Here is a 14,524-nt window from a genome sequence, read left to right as displayed (position 1 = left end):
GTCCAGGCAGTGAGCAGGTCATCGCACTTAGGAGGCAGGGGCCCGGTGCACACCCACGCTGCTCAACTCCCCCCAAGCCTCCTCTCCAGGCTGTCAGAGCCTCCCTAAGGCGCCTGCCAGAAACCAAAAGCAATCCTGCCCCTCCCTTCCAGAACATCACAGTCAAGGAGCCAGAGTGACCTGGGAAAGGGCTACTCCTTCCCTTACACTCAGGGTAACCTCTGGCAACTCACCTACGCCCCTCCCCAAGCCTCAGTTTATTACACTGTGAAACGGGGGTACTGGTGAACTCAGCTATGAGACGCAATATGATAATCAAGGCACAAGTACTGATAGAGGCTGGGTATGGCTCATCCCCAAGAGAAAGACAAATCCCTGCCACCGCGTTCCTCACTCCCAATCGCTGGCCTGCCCCACCCAAGGTCCCAGAGCCACTGCGAAGTGGCAAGCCCGGGAGAGCACGGTATCTTGCTACTTCAGAAGTCCCAGGATGGGCTCCAGAGGCCCCCTTTCACCCAGCCAACCTGTGCCCAGCGCCCGCACGGGCGGACAGGCTTCCCAGACCCGCACCAGCGAGACCCATTTCAACCAAGGGAACGCCTCTCTCCAGCCCCTGGCGAGACCCAGACCCAGGCCAGGCCCATCTCCGCTCCTCCCGCGACTCAGAACCTTGGGAGACCCTTACGGATCTGGCGCAACTTGGGGGAATCAGATCAGGTTTTTCACTAAGGGGAGCTGGAGAAGAGAAGGGGAGAGGGCCACCCCGAATCTGTCCATGATTGGACCGGCAAAAGTTAGGGGGTGGTGCCTGAGAGCGAGAGTTCCCATCTTCTCGGGGTGGGGGTTGCCCGGGCTCCTGGCTCGGAAAGGTGAGGCCGGGGGAAGGTGAGGCAGGACAGCCGGCCCATGTGGCCGGAGTCGCCCTTCTTCCGGCCGAGACCTCTTTTCGCCTCCGGGAAGTGAGGAGGGGGTTGCCCAGAGGGGAGCGGCGCAGCTCTGGCTCCGGCTGTCGCTCTCCTCCCGGCCTGGGGGTGCAGAAGGGCTGCACCTCCGGTGGGGGGAGCACTCACCGTCATGTTGGCACCCCGGGGCGGCGAGAGCAGGAGGCAGGAAGGTGGAAAGGGCTCTCGGGCTGGGCTCAGCGGAGCGGGAATCCCGCCGCCGCCGCCGCCCCTCTCGGCCTCCAGCCGCCTCTCCTCCCGGCCCTTCCCTTCCCCGGCGCTGCCCCGGCCCCTTCCATCCGCCCATAAAACTTTTTTTTTTTTTTCAAACTTCCTGGGAGGATCCGGGATGGCCAATGGGCGGCGGGGTAGCCGGGACAAACACTGGCGGGGGCCGCGGGCGGGCCAATGGGAGCGCGGGAGAGGCCCGTAGGCAGGGCCTCTTGCGACGGGACGGGCGAGCGGGGGCGGTCCCCGGCGCGGCGGATGGGGGCGGAGGGAACGGAGGGCGGGCCGGGCTCTGGCTCCGGAGGCGCGCTGGGAGGAAGGAAGGGCCCAGCGTGCAGGTGACTCCGTCGGGCCGCTGCGCGGGAGTACGGGGTGGGGGCAGCGGGGTGTGGTACCCTCATCGCCCAGCAACGGCTCCCCCCCGACCCAATCGCCAGCCGCCAGACGGGAGCGATGGGTCCATTAGGGCTCTGCCTCCCCGGTTTGATGACGACGCCGGCAAATCACCCAATACTACCAACTCAGCGCGTCCCACTCGCCCAGCCCCCTTCATTACCTGTGTAGTGGACCTTCGTCCTTAACCACAGACCCGACAGGGGGGGTGTCTTTGCCTCCACTTTACTAATGAGAAAATGAAGGTTCAGAGAGGTGAGCCAACTTGCCCAAGATCACACAGGAAGAAGAGACGGGGATTCCTAACAAGTAAGGGTGGGCGCTAGTGGTAAAGAACCCGCCTACCAATGCAGGAGACACAAGAGACACGGGTTCCATCCCTGGGTTGGGAAGATCCCCTGGAGGAGGGCATGGCCACCCACTCCAGTGTTCTTGCCTGGAGAATTCTATGAAGAGAGGAGCCTGGAGGGTTACAGTACTTAGGGTCGCAAAGAGTCAAGCGACTTAGCACAATCTAAGCACGAAGTGAGTTACGGAATCATAGGGCCTTCCCATTTTAATGCCCCCTCCTCACAGGGAGTCTTTCTTTGCTTAAGAAGCTCAGTTTGTGTTCTTGGGTGTGGGCTATACTGTTTCTCTTTCCCAAAGCACTTGGTGGTTTTTAAGAGGTTCTTTGCCTGCAGGAGCTCCTCTAAACCCACAGTTGAGGAGGGACTGTGATGGAATTTGTTGCTAAGTGCATGGAATGGCTTATGGAGCATTGTGACTCAAGCCCTGTATTACCTTAAGCAAAGTACTTAACCTCTCTGTGCCTCAACTTCACCTTCTGTAAAATGAGATGATGCTATGATCTCACAGGCTGCTGTAAGGATTGTTTATTTAAGTAAAGCACCTAGAACACCCCCTTTATCCCTAGTTAGTTCTCCTTAGGTAGGGGCACAGGGGGATTGGAATAATTATCATTTCAGTGATTCTGCCATCTCACTTTGGGGTTCAGAAATTATTGCTGTCATGATTATAATTACTATCCCCATTTCACAGATAAAGAAGTGGAGGCCCAGGGAGCTGAAGTTTTTCCAGCATTTCCCACTGGAATTCTCCAGCCTGAGGAATGAGACCGCGGGTAAGCCCTCCTAGACACTGGCCTTCTGGCCTTGCTGAGCAGTGTTCTCACCCTACCCCAGTACCTCACTCAGGCATTTTTTGGTCCTTGGGAGAGTGAGTGAACAAACAGAAGACCTCAGCTACCACCCTGGCACAGTGGTATGGGCACGCACGTGATAGCACCAGCCTCTTTGCTGGTTTCCTGGCCCCCCGGGACTCTCTTCCAGTACCCTCAACACAGTGACTGGAACACTCCCCTGCCCAAAGTTCTTCAACACTTCTCCACTGCTGAGAGGTACAATCTTGTGCCAGTAGTCAGGGTTCATTATCATATGGCCCTTGCCTGCTGTCCTTCATCATTACACACACACACATCTCACGTGCTCGGGCTGCACAAGCACCAGGCCGTCCCAGAATAAGCCAGGTCCCCTGTCCCTCCCCAGTGGCACATGTTGTTCTGTGCTGTGTCTGGAGCACTTCCCTTCCTGTCCTCTTATGCCCCAACACACACACACTCACTCTCTCCCTCCCCTTCCTCCAAATGTTTGTTGGCCTGGAAAATTCCTCCTCACCCTTCAAGTGTCAGTCCAGAGGAAGCCAGAGTGCCCCCAGCACAGACTTAGAATCTCCTTGTCCAGAGCTCCCTGCATCTGTACACTCTACAACTCAAGTGATGACCACACTGTGTCCTGACCAATTTTATGTCAGTGTCCTTACAAACTGTGAGCTCCCTGTGGGCAGGAAGAGTGGTTTTTGTCTATATCATGTAAAGCCCAGGGCCTCAGCCCATATCAGGTTTTTCACAAATGTTGGTCCAGTGAGTGAATGCCCAAGTGAAGTGATGACTCCCTTCTGCAACTTGTCCTGGTAAGAGGGATGGCACAGCTTCAGGGACCCAGGAATGACTTCTTAAACAGAGCCACCAAACTTTGGGGTTATCCAGTTTCAGACTGTTCCTCTATTGAGGATAACGGTGTGAGGCTCAGAGAAGGGAGACAATTAGGGGCAGAGACAGAACTCAAGCCTTAGGTTTCCTGGCTCTTGACCTTGGACTAATTTCACTATCCACCCTGAGAAATGTTTAAAACTGCTCTAAGTAACTGTCTGGGTGGTTCCACTAGCAGTTCTGTCTCTCAGCTCCTGATTTTCCTCATCATCAGGTGAGAGAAGAGCCGCCAGTTCATTGAGCCTCAGTTGCCATATCTGTCCAATGGGGAAAATCTGCAGAGACTCTCAGGGCTGCAAGGAGGACTCTGCAAGGAGACATGGATGCACGGAGGTGGTGGGGACAGGGTGGGCTCTGAGGTTGGCTAGAGCAGGCTTCAAATCCTAGCTCTCCCCTTTGTGTGACCTAGAACAAGTGAGTTTCATTCCTTCATCTATTAAATGGATGATGTGAACCATACCTGATACACCAAGGGCGACGATTCAATGCAATCAGGTGTGCCACTCACTGAACACAGAGCCAAGCACATAGTAGGTGTACAATAAATGCTGGTTATCATTACCAGCAGCAGCATCCCAGAGTCCATTTCCCCATTTCTCTTCCCTTCCTCTCCCACCAAGGACTTACCTGCTCCCTCCTGCCAGAACTACTGTGTGTTAGCGACCTTTAGTTAGGCTGATAAGGTAACTCCCGCCCCTGACTTAAAGATACCACCCTGCCTAGATAACCATGTTTGCTTGGTTATCCTTGTGCCTTAACCCCCATAGAGCAGCAGAGAGGAAATTAAGAAGTGGATGGGGGACTTCCCCAGCGGTCCAGTAATTATGACTCCACGATTCCCCTGCAGGGGGCAGAGGTTTGATCCCTGGTTGGGGAACTAAGATCCCATGTGCCACGTGGCCAAAAAATAAACAAAAATAAATAAACCGAGCCAAGATATATATATTTGAAATACTAAAAAGAAAAGAAGCGAATGGGAAAGTTAGTGTTTGAATGCTGCCCCCAACCCCACCCCCTCGCACCTCTGTACATCCTGATCTTTCTGAGCCAGTCCTCCCTACAGCCCTGATAATCAGCATATATATATTTTTTTCCTGTTAGACAGATGTGGCAACTGAGGCTTGGTGAGTTTGACTGCAGCCATGATCTCATCAAGAAATGAGGAAAATCAGCAAGTGGCTGGTTCCTCTAAACCCTAGCCATGCACCCTTGGGCAAGTCCACCTCACCTCCCTGAGTGTACACTGTGTCTAATTACAGCATCTAATGTGCCCAGCTTAGAGCTAGACCCCCAGCTTATCAGAGTACAAGAACTAGCCTGTCACTGAGAGAAGAGAGCCCACGAGCCAGCCTGTGGCCCCTAGAGGTGGCCAGGCCTGCTCCCTCCACCGTGAAGCAGGGGCCAGAGAAAGCAAGTCTCAGCTGCCTCCCCTCCCCTCTCCCCACTCTTGAGGAAACCCCGAACCAGAGGCCTGAGTGTTTACAGCCCTCTCTGGGTAAAGGATGGGTTACGTAATGCCAGATGTTTGTGCAACTGGCTCAGGCCCAGGTCTCAGACACACTTTGAAATCCCAGAGCCCCTCGCAGGCCCTCTCTCCCTCTCCCCCTTCCCCCCAGCCTGGCTCCCCTTGGCCTATATGCTGATTGGGAGCTTTCAGCTGTGTGGATTATTCCATCACCCTTCACCCTGCAAGCTGAAAGTGGCCCCAGCCCGGTCCTGCAGGTGGGACAGGCCCCTCCTGTCCAAGGGAGCTCAGGGCTCTGCTTCCAGCCCTCCTTTCTCACATGTGGGTACCACATCTCTCCCTCTCAGCCCCTATGGTTTTCCTCTGCCTAACACCAGCCTCCTCCCTCCCCTCCCCCTCTGTCTCCCACCCTCGCCCCTCCCATCCCACTGGAGCCAGCCTACCCTTTGCCACCTGAGGACCCCCAGAGACAGCAGGAACGGATTGAACAGCGTGGGACGGTCCCCGGGCATCCGCCATGAGGTCACCAGTCGGCCCTTGAGTGGGCTCCCAGCCTTGCCCTCCGCTGGCCTCTTGTCTGCCTGTCAAACAGGGTCCAGTGTTGGCCCCCAGGTCCCTTTGGTGGGATGGGGGAGTCCCTGATGACAGCCTCCCCTGCCCATGCTGCCATGCCCACCTCAAAGGCCCAGAGTTGCATCTTCCTCCATCCCAGAACTGCCAAGAAAAGAGCTTGTGAACTCATTCACCCGTGTGGTGTTGGTTGGCAGGGCTCTGGGGGCTCAGCGCCCTTGGGAATGTGCACTTCTCCACCCTCAAGTTGGACCCCAAGGAGCCAGTGGGAGGGGAATGCAGACCACAGATGTGTGTTCAGCCCGCATAGGGTTTTCAGATTATTTTGCATTAGGTTCCAGTGTTAAATAATCAAGAGGTTAACACATAACTACATATTTCCAGCTTCTCTTGAAATATCTAAAGATGGAGAAACTCTGGGTCCCTCTTCCCCATGGCAACAATCCTCTGGAGCCAAGAGGTCACCCAAGTGTCCCCTAACCCCGAGTCCCCCATCTGCCTGCTCTCCTCACCTTTGTGAAAGGAATGAGTCCCAGACATCTACAGTCATACCCAGCAGAGCCCCCAAGTGCACCACCTTTGGAGTCATCCTTGTCTGGGGATTCCCTGGTGGCTCAGCTGGTAAAGAATCCACCGGCAATGCAGGAGACTTGGGTTTGATTGCTGGGTTGGGAAGATCACCTGGAGAAGGGAATGGCTACCCACTCCAGTATTCTGGCCTGGAGAATTCCTGGACTGTATAATCCATGGGGGTCTCAAAGAGTCAGACAGGACTGAGTGACTTTCACCTTCACTTGTTGGGGAAACTGAGGCCTCTGTGAAGCAGAGGCATTTGCCCAAAGTCACAGAGGAGGCTACTGGCACAGGCAGGACAGAACCCAGGTGTCCCAAGTCCCCAGCATCCAGAGATTCTCCGGATGTGGGACACGAAGCATCAAAGCACAGGTCCAGAGGACACTGGGGAGAAGGACGGCCCCGACCACGCACCACATCCCCATCACAGCCCTGACCACTAGACCATGGGCTCCATGATGGCACTTCGCCAGTTTGCCTCTGGCCCACACCCAAGTATATAGAAGGTGCTCACTTTATGTAAGTAAATGAATGAATGAGGCAGTTGTCCATTCTGTCCAGCTTCCTGGGGGTGGGCTGAGAGGTTTTCTGGGTTGCTGGGGCAGGCCCATTTCATGCAGACTAGAGGGGGACCCCTGTATTGCTATTTCCTCTTTGTTCGCAAAACTCCAGCCCCAGGAAGTGTGAAGAAATAACACAGAAAGAGGAAGAGCAAAGCTGCCAGAGTCCCTGTGAGAGCTGGAAGCCCCTTTAGTGACCAGTCCCCATCACCTCCCACGTCACAGATGGCCCAAAGCAGTTAGGCCCATGCTGCTTCTACTCTGCGAGGCCACCAAGACAATCAGGGCACAGCCGGGAAGTGGTGTTGCGGGGGGAATAGCAAGAGGGCTGGGCGGGGGGGGGGTTCTGAGTCCCAGGTCCTAATTTGAGCTCCGCCACCAACGGGCTGTATGATCCAGGATGACTGCCCTGCCCCTTGTCTCCTCCTCTGCCCAACAGTCAGGGGTCGGGCAGAATCCCCCCAGCTCAGGCTAGGAGCAAGGCCAGACAGACACCCCCTCACCCCGTGACACCTGGCTTTTCAGGAGCCAGCAGGAGAAACTGCAGAACAACAGGATTAGAGAAGCAGTGGCCCCAAGCAGCCTGGGCTCCCTCTCCCGCCTCCCGCTGCCCCAGGCCCTCGGCTCTGACCTCACCTCTCTGGAGGCTGAGGGTGATGAGAACAGTCTGTTTGGCAGGTCGTGGGGAGGGGCGGGGCAGAGCATGTGCTCCAGCTGCAGCCAGGCTTCCCAGCAGCCTTGGCGGGTCCCGCCCCTTGCACACGTCTCTCCCGCCCGGGACCCTGGAGATCCTCCAGGCCCAGCTGACTTCTCTACCTCCCTGGCCCTCTTCAGTGCCTCTCTGGCTCCAGCTCCGGGAAGCCTACCCTTTCTCCCAGGGTGGCCAGCCCTTCAGACCCAGGAGGACCTTGCCTTCCGAGACTATGAGAGTCAAACTGCCATTTGCCCAGGGAAGGGCAGTGACCTTTTCAGGGCATCCTAGCAAGTTGAAAGCGGAGCCCTGGGCTTCTGACCCCAGGACTGTCCACCCACCCAGGTCTCCAAGCCAGAAGGTGGTCCTGCTGCCCAGCTCCTCTAGAGCCCCTCTTCTCAGTGACCCCATGACAGAGCCAGCCTTGGTCTGGATGACTCCAGAGCTCATCTCAGGACCTCAGCCCACCTCCTACCTGATTTCCCGTCCCCTCCCCTCCCTATGACCCACACCCATGACCCCATGACCCAACTACCGAGTCAGCCTGCTTCTGATCAGTCAGTAAGTCTTGGACTCTGCTTCGTTCTGATTCCTCAGGCTCCTTTGATTGGAACTGGAGATAAGAAAGAACACAGCTTAGATTAGGCTATTTCCCAGGTTGTATCCATCTATCCAACTTCTTATCCATCCATTCATCATCCATCCATCTAACTTCCATCTGGAAAACAACCTCAATTGGTCCATATATCCATCCACCATCCAAAATCTACCCTACATCATCTATCCAACATCTATTATCCCAATATAAAGTGAAGTGAAGTCGCTCAGTCGTGTCTGACTCTGACATGGGGTCATGTTGCGACCCCATGGACTGTAGCCCACCAGACTTCTCTGTCCATGGGATTCTCCAAGCAAGAATACTGGAGTGGGTTGCCATTTCCTTCTCCAGGGGATCTTCCTGACCCAGGGGTCGAACCCAGGTCTCCCGCATTGCAGGCAGATGCTTTAACGTCTGAGCCACCAGGGAAGCCCCTCATCTATTCATCCATCCTATATCCTTGTATCCTTCCTTAATCCATCCAACATCCATCTACCCATCCTGCCAACATTTATTCACCATCCAACATGCATATTCTACAACATTTACCCATCCATGCAATATCTATCTATCCAGCACCCATCATCTGTTCCATTTATCATGCATCTATCCACATGCCCATTTGTCATCCATCTGACATCTCTTTCTCATTTGTCCAACACATGTAATTTATCCATCACCCATTGACACATCTGTCATCTATCATTCATTCCTCATCTACCCACTGACCTTCCCACCCTCCATCTGTTTCTTGTAGGCCCCCAAGCATCCATATATTCACTGGTCAACCAGCCACTGAGCTGAGCTCCTCCTTTGTGTCAGGCCCTGGGCTAGGGGCTGGGCGGATGGAGATAAAGTAGGTGCGGCTTCTGACCACATGGAGCTCATGTTTTTTAAAGGGAAAATGGCAACAACTGAGCATGACCAGATGAAGAGTAGCAGAACTACCAAGCCCAGAATGGAAACATCACCAACCCATGGGTGGGGTGAATATTCAGGGAAGGTATCTCAGACAGAGTACCTGATCTGAGACTTGAGCAAAGAACATACACATACATACACACAATGGAATATTACTCAGCCATTAAAAAAGAGTGAAATAATGCCACTTACAGCAACGTGGATAGAACTAGTCATTAGCATACTAGGCAAAGTAGGTCAGAAAGAGAAAGACAATACATGATATCATTTATATGTGGAATCTAAAATATGACACAAATGAACATATCTACAAAACAGAAACAGACTCATAGGCATGATTTGTGGTTGCCAAGGGGAGAGGGAGGTGGGGAAGGAAGGATTGGGAGTTTGGAATTAGCAGATGCAAACTATTATATATAGAATAGATAAACAACAAGGTCCTACTGTATAGCACAAAAAACTGTATTAAATATCTTTTGATAAGCCAGAATGGAAAAGAATATGAAAATATATATATAGGGAGGGCTTCCCTGGTGGTTCAGTGGTAAAGAATCTACTGCCAATGTGGGAGACATGGATTCGATCCCTGATCTGGGAAGATCCCACATGCTGCAAAGCAACTAAGCCTGTGCACCACAACTATTGGGCTTGTGCTCCCGAGCCCAGGAGCCACAGCTTCTGAGCCCACATGCTGAAACTACTGGAGCCCATGTTCCACAACAAGAGATGCTACCGCGATGAGAAGCCTGCACACTGCAACTAAAGACTAGCCCCACTCTGCAACTAGAGAAAAGCCCATGCAGCAACAAAGCCTCAGCATAGCCAAAAAAAAAAGATATAAAAACTATTTCCAAGTGAGTTGTTTGTTTTTTAAAAAGAGTATAACTATGTCACTTTGTTGTACAGTAGAAATTAACACAACACTGTAAAACAACTATAAAAAAACAAACAAACAACCTCGGACTTTGGAGTCAATCCTTGGGTCTCATTTCTCTTGACTTATACATGAGCTTCCCTGGTGGCTCAGATGGTAAAGAATCTGCCTACACTGTGGGAGACCTGGGTTCAATCCATGGGTCAGGAAGATCCCCTGGAGGAGGGCATGGCAACCCACTCCAGTATTCTTGCCTGGAGAATCCACATGGACAGAGGAGCCTGGCGGGCTACAGTCCATGGGGTCACAAAGAGTCGGACATGACTGAGCAACTAAGCACATATATGTGTGACCCACGGCAAAGGCTGACTGCATCTGGGCACTGTATCTAGCTGAGGCACATATGGCAAAGTGTGTAAAGCCCCCAGCCCAGGGACTGGCGCACTGTGAACCCTCCCCTGTCATCCATGGGGGAGGCAGCATGGGGCTGCACATCATGGAGATGAGGAGCGTTTGGATGAAGGAGCAGGAACCTCCACATTGCCCCAGTGCTGCCTGTCAGGGGAGCAGTTGGTCCCACACTGCCGACGACCAGGACCAAGAGAAGCTGGGTGTCAAAATATGCTGCGTCCCTGGTGAGCTGAGACCAGGTTGCAGGGTTCTGGTCTCTAGGACCCTTCCCATCTTCAGATAAACACTCTGGGCAGCACTGCCTCTGTGACCCTGGCCCTGGGCCAAAGAGATCAGGCAGGGACTTGGTGGGCACCTACTATGTGCCAGGCACTGGGCCTGCTTTCCATACAGGCCCCCATTGAAGCAGCTGTCTCAGCAGTGAGCTCAGACCAATAAGCATTTATACAACTCCTTCCCTGTGCCTGTAGGCACAGGGGCGCTGCAGGGGCCAGAGAGGGGTAAGTGAAGCCGTCCTGGACTTTAAGGAACTTGGAATACTGCCATGGGGAGGGGACGTGACCACATTGGCTGCAGTCCCAGACGGGCCAGGTAGAGGCCACCAGAAAGCAACACAAACCAAGTATTATAGGGCCAGAAGGGGAGAAGGCCCTGGTCAGTGCATCTTGTGGGAGGCCTCAGGGTGATCTGCACAGAGCAGACCAGAGGGCCACCCCTACCCTAGCCCTTACTAGCTGTGTGATCTTGGGTGAGTGGCTTAACCTCTGTGTCTCAGACTCCCTATCTGTAAATATTGCCTTTCTCATCAGATTGTCGTGGAGAATAAATGAGGAAAATACCATAAAACATTCAGATCAAGATTTAGCATGTAGTAAATGCTCAAAGAAAGGGCTGGGTATTATCGCTGCAGTTTGGTGGTAGGGACAGGTTTTGGTCAGGAGGGAGACGGTATGCAAGAGCTGAGGGGTGGCCTTTCGGGAGACTTGTGTCGGGTGGGGCTGACTTTCCAGCTGTCCCTTGGAAATGAGACTGACTTACCTCCTGCTGTGGCGAGCTGGGGCCCTCTGCAGGGCTCCTGCTCCCCAACTGGCCCTCCTCCAGACCAGTCGTAGCTGAGGATTCTGGTCCACTTGACACTTTGGTCTTTGGCCACTGGGTGGAGATGCTGTCGGGGCTGGACGGCTGGGCGGAACTCTGGGGCCACTGCCCGGGGTCGTATCCATTGACTAGGGCAGCCCCTGCCTCTCCTTCAGGCTGGCTTTGTCGGTCTTGCTCCAGCTCCAGGGTACCCTTGGTGCCTGGGAAAGCCTGGCCAGGGCCAACCCAGTGTCTCTCTGGGTCCTTGTGGAGCAACTGGGCCTGCAGGAGCTCCAGGAGGCCCTCCCAGTCCAGCCTTGGAAGATGGGAGGTGAGCATCGGGGAGCTCACAGGAGGTGAGCAGGTGACCTGCTCTGAGCGGGTCCTTGTCCCCTCCCTGGGTACCCCGAGAAGGCTCACCAGGTCCCTCCAGTCAAGCTCAGGTCGCCTCTCGGGGCTGTGCAAGTGTGGGCAGGTTCCCTCAGCGCCCTTGCCCACAGCTGGTGATGTCTCAGGCCTCTGGGATTTCGAGAACTCCCTTGGGCTTGCCCCGGAGTTCTCTGGAGGGCTCACAGGATGGCAAGGACTGGACAGCTCCTGAAGGCTGCCCCAGCCCTGCTGAGCTGACCTGTGCTGGGGCTCCCCCAAGGTCTCTGACTGCCACCTGTGGCCAGAGAGGCCACCCAGCAGGCTCCAGCTCTCCTCAGACTCCCTGGGAGGGCCCCTCCACATTCCCTCTGGGGCTCTGGCAGCTCCCCGGCTGGACTCCCCGAGTCCTTGCCAGCCTCCCAGGCCTGGGCCCTCCTCCTGGCTGCACCAGCCTCTCTCCAGGCGTCTGTGCAGGCCCCGGGATCCTGGTGGCTCCTCCTGACTCCGCCACCCTCCCAGGGGCTGTCTTGGGCCCGCCTGGCCACGTTCCAGAGGTCTCTGTGTCCGCTGTTCCCTCTCAGGAGTTCTGGCTGACGTCCTCGGGGGTGGCGAGGACCCTTGGAGCCACCGGTCCCCCTCAGGCCGCCTCTCCGGGCTCCTGGGATGAGGGGCTTCTGTGCAGCTACGTCGGGCTGGTTCTGCCTGCTTCGTGGGGGGCTTGGTTACCTGAGGATGAGGTGAGGGGGTGGGTGAGGCTCCAGGCCCCTGGCTGGGTGGGGTCTATCTAGGAGGACAGGCAGATGGGGTCCTAGCCAGGCCTCAGGGGAGTTGCAGCAGGCAACTCTCTCCTCAGAGCAGGCTGGATTAAAGCAGGTCAGAGAGTACCTAGGACTCCTGAATTCCCTTCCTGGGGGTGTCAGCCCTTCCCTCTCACCCACCTTCTTCAGTTCCACAAAGAGCTGCTCACTTTCCAATTTCCCCCGCAACCCCCCTGCCCAAGATACTGATTCCAACCTGGGCTCTCAGGGGCCAGAATCTCCACCACCAATACCCCGTCCCCTGGGTGGGCCTTGCCGTCTAAGAGCTACTTTAAACACACAAATCCCCACCCTGAAAGAGATAGCCTGTAGAGCTGGACTGACCCATGGGAGGTCTCCCTGAAAACTTCCCAACTTGGTAGATGCCTAACGAAGGAAGAGGGCAGCGTGGAACGGCCATCTTCAAGATGGATGAACTGGGGTCTGCCTCATTTTTGCCAACTCTTTGGGAGAGAGAGGAGCCGGACACCCATGACTGGGACTTTGACCCTTTCATAAAGAACCTCCCTCCCAGAACCCCCACCCAGCATCTGGGGGAGGGGGAGAAGCAATGGCCCACCCCTTGCGGGTAGAGGGGCCCCCCAGCAGGCTGGCCGCGCTCACCTCCCTGCTGAGGGCAGGGCTGGACTGTCTTCGGAGAAGTTGGCTCTGACCTTGACTGGACCACTGCGACCGCCCCTCGTCCCGGGCCTGGAAGGCCCCCGGTGCCTCGGACTTCCTATGAGCAAATGCAGCCGCCCCTCTGAGGGCCCTTGGGTCTGTCCCACTCCCGGTACCCCAGCTCCTCTGTTCCCACCCCCAGTGGCAGATTCAGGGACCCACTGCAAGCTAGACGGAGGGCCCGGAGTGAGGGAGAAGCCTCTCAGGGCCTCAGTTTCCCCTTCTGCAAAATGGGGATAGTAGTCGACACTGTCCTATTCTACCTGCCTCATGGGGCTGTTGTGAAGATGAAGTGAGAAAAGGGGTGAGCAAAAGTAGGGGGCTCCACCCTGGCCTTGACCACCTCCTGTCTCGCTGAGTGCTTCCTTTCTGGCCACGACCCCATGAGTGGCCCACAGCTCACCCACAGACAGTCTCAGCTGGTCCTTGTGGGAATGAAGATTTATTCAGCACCTACTGTGTACAGACACTGTGCACACATGATCTTATGGCAAACATTTATGGAGCATTTCCTGGGTTCCAGGCACTTGTACTATCTCACCTCATCTCCTGCAAGCCATGCGGTGGCAATCAGAGATGCATAATGTCATATGCAGCCATGTCCCATTCTTTTTGCCCTCTTCCTGTGCATATGGTAAATTTTGGACTTCTGAGGCCCACCTGTTTTCCCCTACTACTAACAGGTTTGCAGGCATCCTAGCTGTCAGTAAAAGTGCTCTTAGCAAGATCAGAAGAATGAAATATCCCCTCTTCTCCACAACTCCAGAAAGGCCAACATAAAACCATTCATGCAAATGCCACTTATAAGACACCCAGACTTTAGGCATTGTCGCCACACCCAACAGAGATAACAAAGATAACACCCCTAAGTCCCTAGTTTCAGCTAGTTGTCTTGCTTAATAGTTGGTAACCATGGCTATTAATATTTAACGTGACATCTCTGTTGAAGTGTAGGAACACTGAACAGAATCTGGGCACATCTCTCCCCTCCCATATATAAGACCTAACCACTCCACCGGACATTTAGGATATTTATTGCAAGAGAGTTTGAGAGTCAGACTTCGTTTAAATTGACAAATGAAACTGTGTCTCTGGTGGCTAAACCACACCAGGAGGAGCCTGGGAAAGATGACAGGTGCTGACCTTGACCAAGCCATCAAAACAGGAAGAGGAATCTCGGCTCAGGTCTGAGCAAGGACCTGTGCTCTGAAGCGTGCCTCTAGTTTGGAGACTAGGCTGAAACTCTATAGAGGTTTGGAGAATAAAACAATTATGGGCTTGGGCTTTGTTCTTGCGTTATGGCTTTTGTCAATGTCATTAGAATC

At 54.6% G+C, this 14,524-nt stretch overlaps 1 protein-coding gene and 1 long non-coding RNA gene across 5 annotated transcripts in view; one reads left to right on the top strand and one right to left on the bottom strand.

Annotated features, from left to right (window-relative positions):
* The window catches only part of TRIOBP (TRIO and F-actin binding protein), a 59,055-nt gene that overhangs the window by 23,344 nt on the left and 21,187 nt on the right, over positions 1 to 14,524 (bottom strand). The window contains exons 8-10 of the mRNA XM_070453303.1: positions 13,143 to 13,257; positions 11,314 to 12,447; positions 8,007 to 8,084 (exon numbers count right to left, since the gene is read on the bottom strand). Of these exons, the coding sequence (XP_070309404.1) occupies positions 8,007 to 8,084; positions 11,314 to 12,447; positions 13,143 to 13,257 (1,327 nt within the window). The remainder of the gene's footprint in view (positions 1 to 8,006; positions 8,085 to 11,313; positions 12,448 to 13,142; positions 13,258 to 14,524) is intronic.
* Positions 1,421 to 5,818, top strand: LOC110138992 (uncharacterized). 4 transcript variants are annotated; one of them, XR_011482906.1, is made up of 4 exons: positions 1,421 to 1,507; positions 2,604 to 2,685; positions 4,718 to 4,736; positions 5,516 to 5,818. It is a non-coding gene; the product is annotated as an uncharacterized lncRNA (long non-coding RNA). The 4 variants fall into 4 exon arrangements; XR_002314351.2 differs by lacking the exon at positions 1,421 to 1,507 and adding an exon at positions 1,516 to 1,817; XR_011482908.1 differs by lacking the exon at positions 1,421 to 1,507 and adding an exon at positions 2,322 to 2,426.

Source organism: Odocoileus virginianus, chromosome 23, assembly GCF_023699985.2.
Source record: "Odocoileus virginianus isolate 20LAN1187 ecotype Illinois chromosome 23, Ovbor_1.2, whole genome shotgun sequence".
Lineage (NCBI taxonomy): Eukaryota > Metazoa > Chordata > Mammalia > Artiodactyla > Cervidae > Odocoileus > Odocoileus virginianus.
The sequence above is the reverse complement of the archived record's forward strand: the minus strand, read 5'-3'. Positions and strand labels throughout refer to the sequence as shown.